The sequence below is a fragment of the Podarcis raffonei genome, chromosome 4 (genome assembly GCF_027172205.1).
Source record: "Podarcis raffonei isolate rPodRaf1 chromosome 4, rPodRaf1.pri, whole genome shotgun sequence".
Lineage (NCBI taxonomy): Eukaryota > Metazoa > Chordata > Lepidosauria > Squamata > Lacertidae > Podarcis > Podarcis raffonei.
The window spans coordinates 69,142,140-69,161,696 of NC_070605.1; the positions used below are offsets into that span (position 1 = coordinate 69,142,140).

At 40.2% G+C, this 19,557-nt stretch overlaps 1 protein-coding gene across 4 annotated transcripts in view; it reads left to right on the plus strand.

Annotated features, from left to right (window-relative positions):
• ARHGAP6 (Rho GTPase activating protein 6) overlaps positions 1 to 19,289 on the plus strand; it is a 187,180-nt gene extending 167,891 nt beyond the window's left edge. For all 4 annotated transcript variants that reach the window (XM_053387239.1, XM_053387240.1, XM_053387241.1 and 1 more), the window contains exons 6-13: positions 1,268 to 1,323; positions 2,113 to 2,263; positions 3,947 to 4,095; positions 5,573 to 5,752; positions 11,444 to 11,541; positions 14,276 to 14,541; positions 15,412 to 15,492; positions 17,358 to 19,289. In XM_053387239.1, coding sequence (XP_053243214.1) covers positions 1,268 to 1,323; positions 2,113 to 2,263; positions 3,947 to 4,095; positions 5,573 to 5,752; positions 11,444 to 11,541; positions 14,276 to 14,541; positions 15,412 to 15,492; positions 17,358 to 18,055 — 1,679 coding nt within the window. In that variant the 3' untranslated portion in view covers positions 18,056 to 19,289. The remainder of the gene's footprint in view (positions 1 to 1,267; positions 1,324 to 2,112; positions 2,264 to 3,946; positions 4,096 to 5,572; positions 5,753 to 11,443; positions 11,542 to 14,275; positions 14,542 to 15,411; positions 15,493 to 17,357) is intronic.
• The last annotated feature ends 268 nt before the right edge of the window (positions 19,290 to 19,557 follow it).

The window sequence follows — 19,557 nt, forward strand, 5'->3', positions numbered from 1 at the left end:
AAGGCAAAATTTGTACTTGTATTTATGCCTACTCCAACCTTATGTCTACTTCAGCTTTACCTTCATGTAGCCTATTCCTTCATTCTTTTTTTTACTCTGAAAGATCCAAAAGTGCTGACAGACGTGGATATTGCCACTTTGGTTTCCTGTGCTACTTGAGAAAAATCAAGTGTGTTTTACCAAGTAAATAACTTTGTCATGGTGCATTGATGAAATTTCAGTAGTGCCACCTGTATCCTTACTTTGTTTTAATTCACCACTTGTCATCACACCTCTGTTGGCTGATAGTAGGGCCAGATATGGGGCGTGCGCGCGCACCCACACACACAACCTGTAAACAAAAAAATGAAGATAAATAATATGTGCAAGTGTGGTATATCAGAAAACTAGTATTTCACTTTTTTTTAATGGTTGTGCACACAGGTAAATGAATACCTGTGCATATACCTACAATGGACAAAAGGTTTATGAAACTCAGGCAGTGCTGGGAAGCACTAATTGAGGGCAGGGTAAGGTAGCACACAGGGCAAATACATCCCATCAAACATAGCCCACTAGAGTGTCAACAGAAAACACTAAGATAGAGTTCAATTGAAAGCACTTACGTGTAAAAGAACAAAGATAAATGTAGACATGGAGAAATAAGATGAGTGCAACTTCCATGTGCATTAATATTCTACTGTATACACATCCTGAGCTGCTGGCAGTCATAGGATAGAAAGGGGAAGTATCTGTCCTTTGTTACTAGGAGATAACTAAAATGGTGCCCAAATTAGCATTTTTAAAATTCTGGGATGCACATCTACATTTACCATTTCCAGCCTCCTGCTGTTGCCAGGGAGAAAGCAGCGCATGAGCCAGTGCAATACTAAGTTCATCCATAGGCACCTTTTTTCTCTATGCACTTAACTTTTATGCCTACATTTGTGAGCTGAGGCTGAAGTATTTTTATATACCATAATTGAGACATGTGTGTTGTGGTCTTAGACTTCCCTCTAGTGTCACCCTTAAATAGTTACGACCGAGTTGCTGAAAAGCAATCATTGATGCATAACAGCAAGCTTCACTGAGGAAAGTACTCACCAATTCTACCTTTTTTCTGAATTGTAGACATGTTTGGGGTGGATGGGGAGGAGGCGTGATAGTCCCTGAGTGTTGTTACAGTTATTCATAGGATGTTTGCTGCAGAAAATGTAAAAATGCTATGATAATGCATGTTCTACCAAAGCTTTAAATAATGAAAGAAGTGATTTGTTGTATTTTTCAGGCCTTCAGACAGTGGGCATATTCCGAGTTGGTAGCTCAAAAAAGAGAGTAAGACAGGTGAGACTATAGTACACCTTCCTTTTTTGCCCTTTCTTTAACGCGTACTGAGAATCTGATTTTTAAAAAGTCTAAGAGAACAATAATGCCTTTATAACTTTTCTAGACAAAGCAGTTTACAAGCCACAAAGCAAACATACTAGGGGGAAAAATTATGACCACAAAAATCTCAGAACAATATTTTTGAAACATTGCTAAAAGCCATGAAGACTGATACTATTACTGCATAATATAAAATTAAGAGAGTTGGGCAAAACTTGTGGAGTTCAGCCATTCAGATCAAATTAGTTGTAGAAGGCACTGGTAAAGAGGTAGGTCTTTAAGATCCATTTAAAACCCACAAGGGATAAGATTAGCTTTATAAGGACCATTGTAACCAATGACATGGTCTAGGGTATTGTTCATAAAGGATTTCACTTTTGTACTGTCTAATTAAACTTTCTTTTTTTAAATTTAAATTTTAAAATTTAAATTTAAACTTCACAGGATTTCTGCAAAATTGAACGTTGGTCCCTTACAATGAAATAACAGTGTACGTTGAAATCATTAACAAAAAGTGTCCATTTGTCTGCTAATAATACTGAAATCACTCCATTTCACCTTAAAACAATACAGACTTTGGTCCGTTTCCTCAGATTATACTGTTTTCTTAGCAGATGTGGAACATGGCACAGTTTCCAACTGGCGGCCAAAGTATTAACCTAATGCATCATCCCCCTTATTTATGATTTGTAGATTAATAATGTAGATGTCTAGATGTGACTTTTCCCTTTGTGTTGATTTTTCCAGTTACGCGAAGAGTTTGACCGTGGTGTGGATGTAATGTTGGATGAAGAACACAGCATTCATGATGTGGCTGCTTTGTTAAAGGAATTTCTTCGTGACATGCCTGATCCACTCCTGACTAGGGAGCTTTACACTCCTTTCATCAATACTCTCCGTAAGTAGAGCAACCTCCTCTTTTACAGATTCCTTAAAAACCTACACCACACAAACTCTGCCTAAGGTGTAGAAGTGCAGTTGAAGTGATTTGTTCCTAAATTAACATGTTTAAAATGTGTGTAGGGTCCTAAACACTTCTTTGTTAAATTTTTGAAGTGCGGGAAACTTAAAACAGCTGCCAAGTACCTTGTGTGGTTTAGTGGGTGGAGTTCTGAGCATGGGCTAAGGATGAAGTCCCTAGATAAAGTAATCAGTTCTTGGTGTGTAAAATGAGAGTTGGGAGGACACAAAAGTTAAAGTATTTTGATTTCTGAGCGTGAAATAGATGATGGCTATAGTCTTAAGTTGGCAAAAGAAAAGTTGGCTCTGCCATTATTTCCTGTTACACTTATTGCCTGTTCCTGATGAACCTCTATGGCTAATCCTAAGCAGCTTTCTTCAACCTGGTGCCGTCCAGATGTTTTGGACTGTATCTTCAGCGTGGCCAGTTGCCAATGTTCATCATATGTACATGCAAATTGACTGCAGTTTGTAAAGCTATTATGCTTTCCCAAGCTTTAAATAGTAGTGCCAAACGCTTGGGGTTATAGCCAACATTGTGCAAGTGAAACATAAGTACAGACTACAGGTCTCTCATTTCTTTCCTTCCTGCAGCCCTGCAGAGCACAATTTTCTTCACCAATTTTTCAGTAATGCCTCCTATCCACTGCAGCCATTTACAACACAACCCTTACTCCCTGAATGACCCCCGACCCTGTAGAGAAGCTTTTTGGGGAGTGCAAGTGTTGAAGGGCTGAATGGAGGAAGGGAAAGATTTGCTGTGTAAGCTTGCCTCCCACTTGTGGAATATTGGATCCATTGTCTACCTGGAACTAATGTGAGAGACAATGTATGATTTTGTCCACTTGTACACAATGCTGACAATACTGTATTCAGCCCCACTCACTGATTGAGAATAAGACTAAAAATGTGATCTGTAGTTGAATTTTCTCTAGAAACTTCCTCAAATGTTGATTTCATGTTAACCTGAGATGAACTCCGTTAGAATATACCTGTTGCTTCATCAAGTTGACGTGAATCCTGTTTTTTCCAGACTAGAGCTGTGCACGAATGCCTCTTGAAATTTTTCTTCCTATTCTCAGGGACGGGATTTAATATTATCAGTGACAATGGTGAAGCTTATTTTCTTTTCTCAACAAGTGACAACAGCAGCAACCATGGCTACCATTTTGCATTCCCCACAATGGCTCAAACCTAGCATTATCCCAGGTCATAGGAGAAGAGAGGAATTGGTGGCCAATGATGAAGAATAGTCAGAGAAAATTATGTGAAGTGGCCTTTTCTTCTAGCGAAATGAGAGAAAATTCTCAGAAACTGTCTGAGAAAAAGGGAGATGTTTTGGCTCAGCTCTAGATTATGTTCTTGTACAGGCAACACCAGTTTTGCCTGTGTTCAAAGAATATGCGACAATGCACACATGGGCTGTTTTCAGACCTGGAAGAGGGTGTGACGGGGGTGGAGTGGGGTGGAACATGAGCAAATTGGGGGTTGCCTGTATTTAATTGCAGTTGATATAAATTATATAGGAATATCATGTCAGTTGAGAGATATGTAACATGCCTGTCCCTGTGTACATAACTGTGAGCACATTCCTTAGAGTATTTCCCCCCATCTCTTTTAGTATTAGAGCCCCATGAACAACTAAGCACCCTGCAACTTCTTATTTATCTTCTACCTCCTTGCAACTGTGACACCTTACATCGACTCCTCCAGTTCCTTGCGACTGTAGCTAGCCATGCAGAAGACAGGATAGACCAAGACAGCCAGGATGTAAGTTCAGATCATTCATTTTTTCTATGGCTATTTCCGGAAGATGCTCTGAAGAACAGAGAACTGAACTCCCCCCCGCCCCCATTTGCTTCATTTTCCAGTACAGCATCTTTGTGTTTATTAACAGTTTCTATGTTTATTAATATCTTTTATTGTTAACAACAAAACAAGTGATTTTTCAAAAGTGACTTTGATATTGGCTGCATTGCAAACAAAAAAAGGGGGGGGGAGAAATGCTTTAAAATGAAAATTCCAACCCGAATGTTTTGATTAAATTTCATATATAAATAAATTCTAGTTGGAAACAAAGCATTTTTCTGTGTTTAACTCCTCTCTCCTTCCCTAAATCATACTAATCTCAGTAAATTTTATTGCAGTTATTATAAGTTAGCAATTCCTATTTCATCTTTTCGATAGTTTTGTAAACTTTAATTTTAAATAATGGATAAAGTATACTGTACACAATTTCCTTTGGATTATTTGTGCTCTGGTTATAGATTTCTTTTGGAAGTTGAATATTAGCATATGTTTTGTGCTTTCGAAATATTACTTTCCCTTTCCTCATGCATTGCAGCATAAATATGGGAGGGATGCCCTCACAGAGGAGTTTTCCACTTCAGCACTGCAAGTTTCCAGTAATCACTGGTGCTGGAGTGGAAACTTACCACTTCATGTGGCATTTGTATAGAAGAGCCTCACCACTGAAAAGCAGCTTATCAGAAAACTGTCTCCAGCACCGGTATTATAAATATAACAGGTCATTGCTTCATGTTCTTTCCAGAAACAGTTGTGTTCCTGATCTTCAGGCATCCTTGTATAAAGCACACATAGTTGATAAACTAAAAAAGAAAAGAAAAGATAATTGTAACGGTTATAGGGGTTGCTCGTGCGTAAGTTGCCGCCACTCCTGGCTAGGTTACCTGGCTGAACCCTTTCTGTCTGGACAGCCCTTCACTTCGTGGCTGTTTCAGTCGCTGGCAGAATCTGTCAGTGGGCGTTTCTTGAACTTCTTCCAGCAAAGAAGTTCTTTGACGCCAAGTCTCCTCCTACTCTCCCTGCGCGGAAGTCTTCTGCGCAGGGAGGGTGTGGGCAGTGGAGCACCCGTGCTCTCTCCGCTGGTCTCCGGTGAAGAGTCCTGGAGCCTCCTCTCCGATTCCCCCATCTGCCCCCCTTCTCCACTGGTGTTACGCTGATTTCCTTCCCCAGCAGATGGGCTGCTTCTCTGCCTGCTGGGACCCTCTCCGGCATCCCTCTGGAGCCTTCCCTCCGCCTCTGGCTCCGATGGCAGTTCCCTGACAATAATTAAAGATGCAGACATATTGAGAACAAATTTGGATCTTTTTTATGGCAGATGGTTCAAGAGTATAAGACAATGTGGGGTTCTAAACTGGTTAGGCAAATAAATTCAGCCTACACTAAATTCCAGGCAGCCATTTACAGAATCAGGTAACTCAACTTTATTTCTGTTTTGTTCCAGATTCCTGGCAACAAAATGACATCACTTAATCTAGCCACTATATTTGGACCTAACCTGTTGCACAAACAGAAGACAACAGACAAAGAATTTACCGTTCAAAGTACAGCACGAGCTGAGGAGAGTACTGCAATCATCGCTGTTGTACAAAAGATGATAGAAAACTATGAAATGCTTTTCATGGTAGGCAAAGTCTTCTTATTTTGCATTATTGCAGGTTATGAATACAGTGGTACCTCGTGTTAAGAACTTAATTTGTTCTGGAGGTCCATTCTGAAACTTTTCTTAACCTGAGGTACTACTTTATTTAATGGGGCCTCCTGCTGCCACCACGCCACCGCCGCACAATTTCTGTTCTCATCCTGAAGCAAAGTTCTTAACCCGAGGTACTATTTCTGGGTTAGCGGAGTCTGTAACCTGAAGCATCTGTAACCCGAGGTACCACTGTACACTTCAAACTTGTGCTCCTGTGCTTTCATTTCAAAACATGAAGCACTCTCTATTTATATATTATATATCAGCTGTGGCATTGTCTTTTTAATGTACGGCAAAACACTGCTGAAAAAGACTATTGTCAATATGTGGTGAAAATCTCATGAGATAAAAAACAAAACACCAGTTTGGCATCATGAACTTGAGATAGCATCATATATTTTTAGTTGTTGATAAATAAAGTCCCTTATACATTAGCATACAGTGTTTTTATCCTGTGAAGTACAATTCTTTGAGAAGTAGCTCCATAAGAATTGCAGATGTTTCTCACTTCAGAAGGAAAAAAAGAATGAACATGGATGCATATTCCTTCACACGCATTGAAGGCCTTCCATGGTAAGGTGAATAGTGTGGATTATGAGGTTGACAATCATAGCAGAAAGGCCTTGGGAACTACAAAATTATTGCTCTCTTGCATATGAGGTAGAAAGTGGAACAGCAACTCATAATTGCTAAATGAAATTCAAAACAACAGTTAGTGTTTCCTCATATTGTCATGTTTTCTGTGCAGTAAATATGAAATAAGCATCTTTCATCAAGGTTTCACTTCTGCTGCAGGGATTCATGCACACTTCCCAGTATTGTTTACTTGGCGATGAACTTCTGCAAGATAGTGCATTCTTTTGTACATGTGGGTACTATGGTTGCATAACATTATTCCTTAGCTTGAAGAAATACAATCACTGTATCTGACACCTGCTAACCCGAAGGGGTGGTGGTGGTGATGCTTATTATTTGTAGCCCAAATGGACCAGAAGGATCAGTGCATGTGGCACAAACCAAAAAAAGCCTATTGTGGCTCCAAAATGCCTATGGGAAGTCCAAGAACAAGATATGAATTCAACTGCCTTCTTCCACTGTTCCAACCCAGTGATTGGTATACAGATGCATAATGCCTTCAATCCTGGAGGTAATGCATAGCCATCAGTATGTTATCCTCTATAAATCTGCCTAATCCTTCTTTAAATCCATCTATGTGATCATTGCCACATCTTGTTGAACCGAATTCCATACTTTAACTATGTGCTTTTGAAGTACTCCCTGGAGAAAACAAGTTTAGGCACCAGTTCTGTTTAACACAGAGCAGAGGATATTACAAACCAGAGGCCAAGGCTGCTGCTGCCATGCAGTTCTTCCTTCAAACAGCTATCTTGATGGCACTGAAATGCTTACAAGAGGGGACTGATAGAGTTGGCCTCCTCCCTTGCTAACGACATGGGTGGTCCTGGCTGCCTCGGCTGCAGAAGTCTCTCTTCGTAAAGACAGTTGAGTTCCTTGCAAACCCTTTTTGTTTTTACCACCCTGAGTAATTTGGTGTCACCAGCAAACTTGGCCACCTCACTTCTCACCCATATCTCCAGATCATTTATGAACAAATTCAAAGGCATTGGTCCCCGTACAGATACTTGAGAGAGTCTGCTTCTTACATCCTTCCATTGTGAGAAGTGTCAATTAATTCCTTCTCTCCACTTCAGCTGTTACAGAACAAAAGTGCCCGAACCCTTAGATAGCTTCCCCACCCCCCTTTCCACTTTCATATTACAGTTGCTATGGAAAATCTCCATCTGGGTACAGCCTTAGAAAGATTAAATACTTACAGCAATATGGTACCTTATGTAAGTAACTGAAGTATACCTAAAGCAATCAAGTGTTAGAAGGCAACTGTGGTTAATATCCATGATGTCTTCCTGTACAAATAGGCTCCTTCTTCCCCTATTCCAGCAAATGATTGATTGAGTTTGTTTGTGGGGTTGTTGTTTTTTTTGTGCTGTTGACTTTTTACATGGTGCAGTGGCAGCCATGGGAGCCTTTGGTTGAAGAACCTCCATCTGATCAGTGGAAATGGCCAACATAGTTAATGTTATTAGTAGCTTCTGGAAGAGAAAAATATGTCATTGAATGTATGCTGGACATGAATAAAAATATTTTATTCTGTGAACTATATATACATGATCTGGTTTCCCTTATAGTGGAAAAATGACTCAATTCCTATGACTTCTTTTTTGAATCACTTGTTGTCAGTATTGATTGATTGATTGATTGATTGATTGTGGGTTTAATAAAGGTAAAGGTAAAGGGACCTCTAACCATTAGGTCCAGTCGTGGGCGACTCTGGGGTTGTGGCGCTCATCTCGTATTATTGGCCAAGGGAGCCGGCATACAGCTTCCGGGTCATGTGGCCAGCATGACTAAGCCGCTTCTGGCAAACCAGAGCAGTGCACAGAAACGCCGTTTACCTTCCCGCTGGAGTGGTACCTATTTATCTACTTACACTTTGACGTGCTTTCGAACTGCTAGGTTGGCAGGAGCAGGAGCAGGCAACGAGCACTCACCACGTTGCGGGGATCCAAACTGCCAACCTTCTGATCAGCAAGTCCTAGGCTCTGTGGTTTAACCCAAAGCGCCACCCATGGGTTTAATATTGCATAGCAAATGTTGATGCACAGCAGTGCCCTTGGGCAGTGTATGGGCAACACATTTCAATGCATTACTCTACAGCCCACATTTAAACGAGATGAGAAGGCAAGAGGGAGTGGATAAATATTTGTGGGAAAAGCAGGGTGTGTGGGTATGTTTTATTTAGTTCAATACAATTGAAAATACCTCTAATTAAGAAACTTAAGTTTTAAAGCAGTGTTATAGTATTGCAACACAGTTTGCATTCTGCACATTGGTTTTGAACCAAGCTTAAAAAGTAGTAGTATAATAGTATTGCCACCGTGTTTGACTGGAAACAAGTGAAGTGCTTAAGGCAGAGACTGGTAACCTCCCACCCTCCGGATGCTGTTCGACTACAACTCCCATAAACCCACATCATGGCATAGGGAAGATGGGTTTAAACCCCCTTCCACCAAGTTGCTTCCCGAACACTAAAGCCTGCTTTTAACTTCCTTAGAAACAAACAGGTGTTTCTGACATGGAACACTGACATCTCATCTAATTGCTTCCTAAATCTGATGAGCACAGTTGTTCTGACTGGGGCTGATGTGAGTTGTAGTTCAAAACATCTGGAGGGCTTCAGGACACATGGACTCTTGCTGCTTTGGCTTCTCACTTGCCTCCTATTCCTTCACTATAATATTCAAGCACAATATACAAATTGAGTTAAGGTGCTCCTTTCAGTTCATACAGAACCTTCCTTTTCTGAAGTCCGTAAAGGATATATTTTTTAATTCCAAAAGACAGGTTCTAAATATAATGAGGTGGGATCCTGATTGTGGGGTGGGGGCAAGTTATCTTGATTCCCCTGCACCAGTCCCTACACTGTTTCTGAGTGTCCTTCAGTCCTCAACAGTGTGGGGATATTGGGTGCTGCAGTGGAAGATCAGTAAAAGAAGCTTTTCCTTCTCTCTGCCAGCAGGAGCTAACAGAAGCAATGTTTGGACACAACCTATTAAATTAAAAAGGATATTTTATTTCTCTAATTGGGGGGCGGGGGAGGGAGAGAGCGATAGGGTTAAAACACTGAGCTAGTTATCCACTGGATCATTACAGCTGTAGTAGCCTTTTTCTACCACATCTTTCTTACAATCTGTCATAGATTGCAGGGTGCGGGCAATGTCTGTCTTCTTTGCTTTTTTTAGAGCGGGTTTTATTATTTTGTTGGAGCTGATAAATATTTTGCCTCTTTGTAGGCCAAGCTAAGTGCCTTGCTGGATGCAAGGGAGCAATGTACCATTTCAAATGACGTGTTTATAATTAGAGAGTGCTGCGGATGTGTGTCAGTTTGACATCAGATACGTACAGTGGAAAAGCATCTCCGTAGAGATTCTTCCTATTTGTGCCAATGTGTTTATTGACTGAACTGAACTGCTTCAGTGAATCTGGCTCAAACCTCTGCCCCAATTTAGCTGTTATAGTGGAATATACTTATATCAAGCTATTTGTGCTTATTTCTTCATTTGCTGTTAGCATTTTGTCTAAGAGAACAACAAGGTGTGTGAGTCCGCAAATTGGACCCTCATATTCTTTGCTAAGGTGGTAGATTGATTGACAGATATAGGCGTGTTGACTCTTTGTAGCAAATGCTGATAGTTCCCTATCAAGCAGCAGCAAATTGTTTTTCAAACCCCAGAAGTGGTAAGAGGCCAGGGCTGCTGTTTATCGTTAAGACTTTGACATTTGCACTAGTTTCAAATAGAGAAACATTTGGACGAGAGCGTGGATCCACAGTGTACAACTTAAGTGTGCTGCTGCCAAGTTTTCTTTCGCTCCTCCAGCTGTGACCGGTTTCACCACTGAAACTGGAGCAAGATATGCGAAATAAAATCCAGTAGAACAGAATGTGATATTTGGCCTACTGCATGGGTTTATCGTCAGGTCAGAATGGTTCTGCTTGTCAGGATGGATACATAATATTACTACAGGTTGTTTGTGTTTCTTCAGTGAATTAGGATCAGCAATCTGCTGCTGATTTTAGTTCTGTAGTAAATAGTCAGGTATCAGTTTCACATATTTTTCAAAGTTGCAGCAGAACAAAATAGAGAATACGTGCACTCTACAAGTAAATTCTAACTTAAGTACATGGAGCTGTATTAAAAATTCTTTCCGCAGGGATGTGTTAAAATCCTAAATAATCTGTCAGGATGATGGAGGCTCAGTTTGGCAATTGTTTTCTGAACAGGAGTCAAACTTGAAAGCATTGTGTTTGTTTGTGTGTGCGCACTGTTCTGCCTCCCAAGTTCATTCCATCCCAGTGTGAGTCATGAATGCCAGGTCTCTGCCAGGTGTTGTACAGCCCATTAAAGTCAGATATTCATGAATGAAATAAAATGTGCTACTTATAATAAAATTTAGAATGAAAAGAAATTAGTGTTTTAACAGACATGAAAATCATTGCACATCTCGTTCTTTTTGTAAGCATGATGAGTATTGATGTTTTAGAACAAATTATGCATTCAGCAATATTGTCTGATACTTGATCAATATTTTATTGAACGATCAGTAAGAGCAGTCTTTCTACAAACTGTATACAGTCCATTATTTCATATTATTAGAACCACAGTCCTGTGCACTTATGCATAGTAAGAAAGAAATGAGTGGAAAGAGAGAGCAGTTGTTAAATAATACTGCTTTCCTTATATACTGTATTTTTCTGTGTATAAGACTAGGTTTCCCCCCCCCAAAAAAAAATGTCAGAAATGGGGGGGGGTCTTATACACGGATATATCTCCCCCCATTTTCTTAAATCTGAGTCCCCCAAAATAGGGGGGCATCTGATAGACGGAAAAATACGGTACTTATTTCACACAAATAGTTGTAATCATTGATCAGTTGTTCTGTAGTGTGTTTGTTTCATTTTGTTGAAGCTTAACCTTTGACTGTATAGTACAACGGTGCATGATTCTGTACTCACCTTTCTGATGCTTCATTCATTTATAGGTCCCTGCTGACCTTCAAAACGAAGTTCTGATTAGTCTACTTGAGACTGACCCAGATGTTGTAGACTATTTGCTGAGAAGGAAAGCTTCTCAGTCATCGTGAGTAATTTGTTTTCCTTTTCCTTCATTGTTTCTACCAGGGATGTGTTTTCTAGCTGAATTATTCAAAAACGTCTAATTTCAAAACCCTGTTACATTGATTTAAAAGAACAAGAATGTGCTGTCAACAATTGTGTCCCTTTCATAACTTAATGTGAGTGGTTGTGATTTTAGTGCCTTTAGAATCATTAAATGGTCTTCATGTTTATTTTCCATAGTCCATTTGCTTATAAAATAGGCAGGAAACTGTAATAAACTAATTTAATTGGTTCCATGGCAGCAGTTTTTAAGCATCTTCAATGATATGTATTAATCAGTAGCCTGGTTAGATTGATACTCATGAATGTTGATGAGGTTCATCTTTCACATAGCTGTGATCCTGATGTTCACCGAGGGCACAGAAATTCCAATATGTGCATACATGTTCCTTATATAGTTCAGCAAAGTGGACAGAACTGCGTACACGAAAGGAACTGACTCCCCCATTGTGGGGAATATACTTGTACAGGATGGTTTTGCACGTATTGGGCACACAGAAAGTTTTGGATCATATCCGTGTTAATTTGTTTCTAGTGCGTGCCAATGCAGCAGCTGTTAGAATCTCAATAGCATTCTCAGCTATACATTAAGTCATTTTAAAGGTTTCCTGGACAGAGTTCAGAACTGTTCTCTCTCTCTCTCTCTCTCTCTCTCTCTCTCTCTCTCTCTCTTACACACACACACACACACACACACACACTTCGTTGTGTCATCAGTCCAATAGTTTTCAGCTGAGTTCCATGCAGATGTGTTTATCAATCTTCTTTGAAAAGCATGATGGCACTTTCTTAAGAAACTATGTTCAAATGATGGTTGCAAATTGTAGTCACTGTACTTCCCAGGTCAACAATGGAAAATGTATGTGTCTGAGACTTATGACAGAATTGTCACTAACCTATTGTTCTGCTGCTAGTATAATTTGTTCTTTTTCCATTCATTTCATTAATAATGAGGTACCTAGAAATCACTTTTTATATGTTTTAATGTTAGCGTGTTTCCAGCCGTCATTGCGAAGTCATGGGAAAGAATTTGGCTAGAAGATGAGAGGGACAATTGTTCCACATGAAAAGAATGTGATCCTCATAAGACATGGCCTGTTCCCATTCCCATTTGGAGAAATGGCTACAAATAAACTGGGCTGTCCCCCCCACCCCATGAGAAGTTGGAATGTGAGATACGCTTTTAGTTAACAACAGCCACCAAAATCTATAACCACATATCTCTTGGGACTATCCTGGTTACACTTGATTATGGATTTTAAATCTGGACGAATGACAAGGAAAATGGTGAAACTCAACAGTGTGAAGTAAACACATGTCCAACAGTGGAAATAATTGCTTCCATGCAAAATATATGAGAACTACTCCAACAATTCTTTCTCAGGATGGCTGTCTTGAGACTGCTACTTGTAAAGTGTACATTGTGCCTCTCTGGCCTTTTCACTCAATGCTTTCTCGCCTCTGCTTTTAATTGATTGCCGATGTTTCCATTTCCTCTTATTGGAGTGCAAAACAAAGCTTGCCATGTTTACTACATATCCTGTCAGGATGGAAACAAAAAAATACAGCTGTGTTGGGCATTGTGTAATATTGCTTGCTACTAACACTACTGGAATGACCATCTATTTCTGGATTGCCCACCCACTTACATACCTGGATTTGCAAGGATGAATTTTCGATTCTTCATCAGTATACTAATATAACTAACCAAAAAACTGGCGGTGAAAGCTTTCTTGTTAAATCTCTTATAAAGCAGACAGTGTCCATCTTAAGCTTTTATCAGGGATTCTTTTTATAAGAAGGACAAGGCTTATTCAAGGTAAGGTAAGACTTTATGTAACTTGGAAGTTTGTTGTATAGTATTTCCATGAATGTTTCCCTTCACCCCACCCTCCACATTTCTTGTGTTATGTCACTTTATTAGACATCTCCTACATAATAATTAGGGACGCGGGTGGCGCTGTGGGTTAAACCACGGAGCCTAGGACTTGCCGATCAGAAGGTCGGCGATTTGAATCCCCGTGACGTGGTGAGCTCCCGTTGCTCGGTCCCTGCTCCTGCCAACCTAGTAGTTCGAAAGCACATCAAGGTACAAGTAGATAAATAGGTACCGCTCCGGCAGGAAGGTAAACGCCATTTCCGTGTGCTGCTCTGGTTCGCCAGAAGCGGCTTGGTCATGCTGGCCACATGACCCGGAAGCTGTACGCCGGCTCCCTCGGCCAATAAAGCGAGATGAGCGCCGCAACCCCAGAGTTGGCCACGACTGGACCTAATGGTCAGGGGTCCCTTTACCCTTACATAATAATTTGCCAAATATTATATTACTTTCCAAAACTGAAATACAACTATTACACATACATGTCAGGGAACCTTTTTTATCCTTTGATTTTAAAAATCACATTGTAGAGAAAACCTTCAGTGTTAACACAAGAAGTGAGTTCTGTTTGAATTATAATTTCACCTGACATATTCTGCAAAACTTCTGTTGTTGTCTTTTTGAAACATCCGTTGATTTGTTTTAGATATATTGTGGCAGTGGCTTTTTGTTTTTACTTATGTGGTGTAGAAAACAGTCTCCATTGTTATAGAAGCACTTTCATCTCAGTATCGGTGGACCTGCCTTGCGCGCTTGTTGTTGAAATGCACCATTGATTTCCCTGGGCTGAACTTTCTGTTTTTGTGTCAAACTTTATCAGAATCCCTGAAATGCTCCAGTCAGAAGGTTCATTCTCCATGGAAGGCCGACATCCATCCATAGACTCAAATCGAGCCTCGAGTGGTGACATCTCGCCTTATGACAACAATTCCCCAGTGCTCTCTGAAAGGTCTCTTTTGGCAATGCAAGACGATATGGCCCTCACCTCTGAGTCAAAGTTATTCAAAGTACCAGAGCAATGTACATTGATCAGCAGTTTGCACCCCAAATCAAGAGAGAATTCCCTTGGATCGTGGTTTGGAAAAGGTACGATCAGCACCAAACCTAGATGTTTCTCATTGCACTGTGATGTTATTGCTGTGTATTACATATTTTAAAATAGTTCTAGGCTGTCTTTTTTGGGGGAGGGGAGTCCTCTGAAGGAAATACACATAAAAAGAATAAAACACAATTCCAAAAATTGCAATCAATTGAAAGCAGTAGTAAAGATATTTCAAAAGCCACATTCGTACAAAATTCATTTCAACACTTAAAAGAAGGAATTGAAAACCTTCAGCAATATAACACATCAAAAAGTTATATCCATGCGACCTCTTAATTAAAAGTGGGTCAGAATGAATTGTTTTTGAGGTTGCTCTGTGGCAGGGGGCAGTGCAGGATATATGCTCCATGGTATATATGGCCAGTTCCAAAAATCTTATTTGGTCCAGTATTATCTGCTGTTAAATCTCTGTACAATTTTCTCTGGTCTCTACTTTTTGGCTACTAAACATGATTGACAGTACATTTCCCTCCAGTTATTTGGAAAGAAAGTTCTTTAAAGTGTCCTAGCATGCTATTTCTGAAAACCAACTCAGTCCTGTTTTGAGTTTTTCAATTAATTCACTCTAGAGAATGGAGCCAGCACGTTATTGTAGATACAGTTAAGCAAATAAAATAGTTTTTTCCAGCTGTTGAATAATGATCCACAGCTTGGTGCTAGGTAAAAAAAATCATGGGGTAAGTTTCATTGCTAAGATACTGCTGCTGAACAGGTATTACCCCTGGTAGGCACCTGCCTCTGAGTTAGCCCAAGCTCTTTGTGGGAGGCTAAAAAATTCTCTGGGACCTTGCTACTATTTCCGTTGTTTAACTCTTACAGAATAATCTGCATTTATGTTTCTCCTCATTTTGCAGATGCTTCAGAAGACTATTTCGACATCTGGGGAACCTGGCATTCAACACTGAAAAGTGGTTCCAAAGATTTAGGAATGACAGGTATAAATTATCTTGCTTTTAAAGCATACTTGTATATGTTGCAAGATTTTGAACATCCACTTCAGAGTATTACATTACTCTGACGTCCTGAATCACACTCATACAGTTAACAGTCTTGTTTCATTATGAATTTTGGCCCCACAAGGGAGTCAGGTGTGCCCTTAGCAGACAATCTAGGATTCATTTAAGGCTTAGATCACAGGAAGGAGCAGAGCATGGAAGCAGAAGCCTGCCATTATCATTCTCTAGAGAGCAAGAAAGGGCAAGAAAAATAAAAAAGATCCATTTTAACTAGGGGGCGGGGGGCAAGGGCGGGGAGAACCAGAAGTCACTTCTCTCCTAGAATAGACTTGTGCCTTGTACTTTTGCTTTGTCTCCAAGGAAGAGCGATTCCTATCACCCTGTCTTTCCAGACTCTGGTTTTCTGTGTCCTTGATTAGGTGACTGCTCAAGGTTGTCACTGCTGTCTATAAGCTTCTGTGGCCTTATATGAACCCTGAACTTTGGATGACTCCCCCCCCCCCCGCCTTTCCATTCTGGACACAGCTTTTGGCTTCTCGGATGAAGAGAGGTGTTTCTTGGGCAGCCTGAATTAAACTGGAGGCAGTCCTAGATGGTTTTTTTTTAAAAAAAAGAATTTTATTAGTATTTTCCACACAACAACACAAAAGATAACAAAAAACAACATTCGAAAACTAAAAAGACAAAAAAACCAAAAACAAATCCATATCTTACAAATTAATATTATAAACACTAAAACAACAACAAGACATTGACTTCCACCAATCCCACAGCACCTCCTTTATCTCTCATTCTGTCTTCCTAGATGGTTACTATCAGGAGGTTACCCCGTGATAGCCATTCCTCTTGTGTGTTTGAATTAATACCTGGTGCGGGTGGCGCTGTGGGTTAAACCACAGAGCCTAGGACTTGGCGATCAGAAGGTTGGCGGTTCGAATCCCCGTGACGGGGTGAGCTCCCATTGTTCAGTCCCTGTTCCTGCCAACCTAGCAGTTCGAAAGCACGTCAGAGTGCAAGTAGCTAAATAGGTACCGCTCTGGCGGGAAGGTAAACAGCGTTTCTGTGCGCTGCTCTGGTTTGCCAGAAGCAGCTTATTCATGCTGGCCACATGACCCGGAAGCTGTACGCTGGCTCCCTCGGCCAATAAAGCGAGATGAGCGCCGCAACCCCAGAGTCAGCCACGACTGGACCTAATGGTCAGGGGTCCCTTTACCTTTACCTTTAAGTGGAGGTTCTGTTTAGAAATTGGAGGTTCCATTTAGCTAATAGCTATCACTCGGCAGACATTTAGAAGATAGTTTGACTTTTGTTTTTTAATGCCATCCAACCAGTGGTGATAACCACATCTTGTGGCAAGGAGAAGCCCTAAGCTATGAATGTATTATATGAAAAATTAATTTTATTCCGATGTTATTTCTAATCAGTTTCATCAGGTGACCATGTGTTCTGGAAATAGGAATAAGAAAGAGAGATTTCTTCTGTCTTTTCAGACCTTTAAAAAAGAAAAAAGCTGGCAGCTCAGGTGCAACATTTTATATTTTGACATTTCAAGCTGAGAACTATGTTCTCCTGAAGGCCCTAGATAGTCAAAATATTGTGGTGGCATTCCAGTGCAAAGCAGACTACCCTTGGCTATACTACCTTAGGGTAGCTTGCACACATGAGCAAAGGTATGTGTATTAAAGTCACCTACAGTATTTTATATTAGTAGGCTGCAGTCCTGTCCTAATATAATTGTGCATACGTTATGTAAGATCTTGGTGCCTGTGTTTTTGCTGCTGCTTAAATGTTGTGTCAAAAGTTACTATATGCTTTATTGACGAACCTTCTCCATGGGCCTGCAGGGTCATACGGAGACATCTACGAGAGCAGCTCACTGCAGCCAGGGCACTGCTCTCTTTCTCAAGGGAACCTGTCTTCACCTCGGTGGCAGGGGAGCGCCACAGAATTAGACAATGGAAAGCAAATTATCCGAAGGAGTCAGACGACGACTGCCCTTCCGGAATGCCGCCCTCATCCTCCCCTTTCTCGGATTTGCAGCACCCCGCAAATGGAAGTTGGCCGGAGGAATTCCAGCCAGTGTGATTCGGAGCAGCATTTTCCTACGAGTAACGCACAGCACCTCGCGGAGCGTGACTCGGATGCCGCTTGTTTGCACAACACATTGTACCCGAGGCAGGGCAAAGCACTTTGGAAAGATAGGCCTCCGCCGCCACCTTATCCCGACAAGGCAAAACAGAGTTCTTCCTCGTCCCTTCAGCCAACGGTCTCTCCAGCAGAACATCCGCTGTGGAGGCTCCAGAGGGCAGAATCCCGATCCGGGGCCACGGGAGCAAGAATAATGGCGCAAGTGCCTGAACAGTCTACCCTGTTTGAGGAGCAGCAGGACAAAACAGAGAGAGAGTGCTCCGCCACAGACAGTGAGCAGAACAGTAAAAATTTGTCAGAACCAGATTGGCATGACTGGCAAAGGGATCGATGGCAGATCTGGGAGATTTTATCGCCTGATAATCCAGACGCTCTTCCTGAAACATTAGTATGAGTAGAAACCAGCACTGGCCATGCTTTTTTTCCAGCTGAAGAAGGAAAGGTAATGGTGGACTGGATTCTAGCTTTTATAGCAAACAAATGTCATTTAATTTAAAACAACAACAACAATGTTCACTTTATAAAATAATTTTAATAGCATTGTAAAAAAATATATGAAAAAAGAATTATATTCCTGGTTTTGCAATCATCAAAGGAAGGGAAAATGACATGACAGTTCCAGACCTAACTACTCTGTAAAATATAAGCTGTGTGTACATTAAAAACTACAGCCTTGGTGTTGCTAAGATGTATTTATGTATCTGCCATTCAGATGCTTGTATATTCTGCAAAAGTTTTTTTGGGTTTTTTGGTACGGTAGTATTGTGTTCATATGCAGAAAACAAGCAACCTTAACTGCTTTTTTTAAAAGAAAAAAATATTTTAATCACTGCACTTATATTACCACAAGATGCATTGAGGCTCTCTTGAAGGTGCACAAGCTGGTTTCTGTGCTTTTAATTTAGCCTGTCTGTGGGAGACATATATTTTCACTGCCTACGAAAAACACTAATGTGGGATGAAACAGTTAAAAAGCCATATATTTTATAGTGAGCAAGTTAGAGAGTAAGTGTATGTACCATGTTATTTGCTTTCAAGCAAAAGAATTAAAAATTTGATGCAATATGGTAAAGATATATATATTTAGAATCTTATTAGAAGGCAATTTAGTTAACCCTTCAGAAGCAAGGCCGCGCCTACACCAAACAAAGGGAGCTCAAATTCCTGCCTCCCATTCCAGATAAACTGCAATTTTATATACACAGTATATAATATATATTTATAAATATTATGGTTTTAAAGTAAACTGGAATCCAAATTTAATAATTGAAGTACTACTTTTCCTTTTAAAAAAAAGTTTTCCAAAGTATTATGGAAAAATCCTTGCATACCTTAAGGGACAAGTATTTACTGAATCCCATATATAGATTCCAGACTAAGTATGACCTTTTTACAGGAAGATTGTGCCAAAAATGCAATGTCATATTTGTTAAATGTTGATGTTCCTGCAAATATTAGCTAAACGGCAAGAATGTTTAGGGCCAGCAGGTGGCAATACGTTGCCATTTTTAAAGATTTCCCCCTGTTTTAACAAGGGAAACATCTGTCCATGACATTCTTATAAATATGATTGTCTTTAAGTTATATCTTGTGCCAAAAGGATGGAATAAAAGTCTACCAAAAATATATTTCCATTTGTTGGGTTTGAAATAATGGTGTCAACACACTTGAGAAGGCATATCACAATACAGTGTGTGCAAATATTTTATTTCTTTTGCTACCATATGAGACCAAACCTTTTAAGGCAAACTGTAAGCGAGGGTGATTTTTGAAGTTCTCCCATTCGGCGGTATCTGGTATGGTTTACTGGTGCATTAGGAATACTCAATTATTCCATTTAACAAACAAACAAACAAATTTCTAGGTTTTGTCCAGAGTATTGCATGTGTGAAGCTA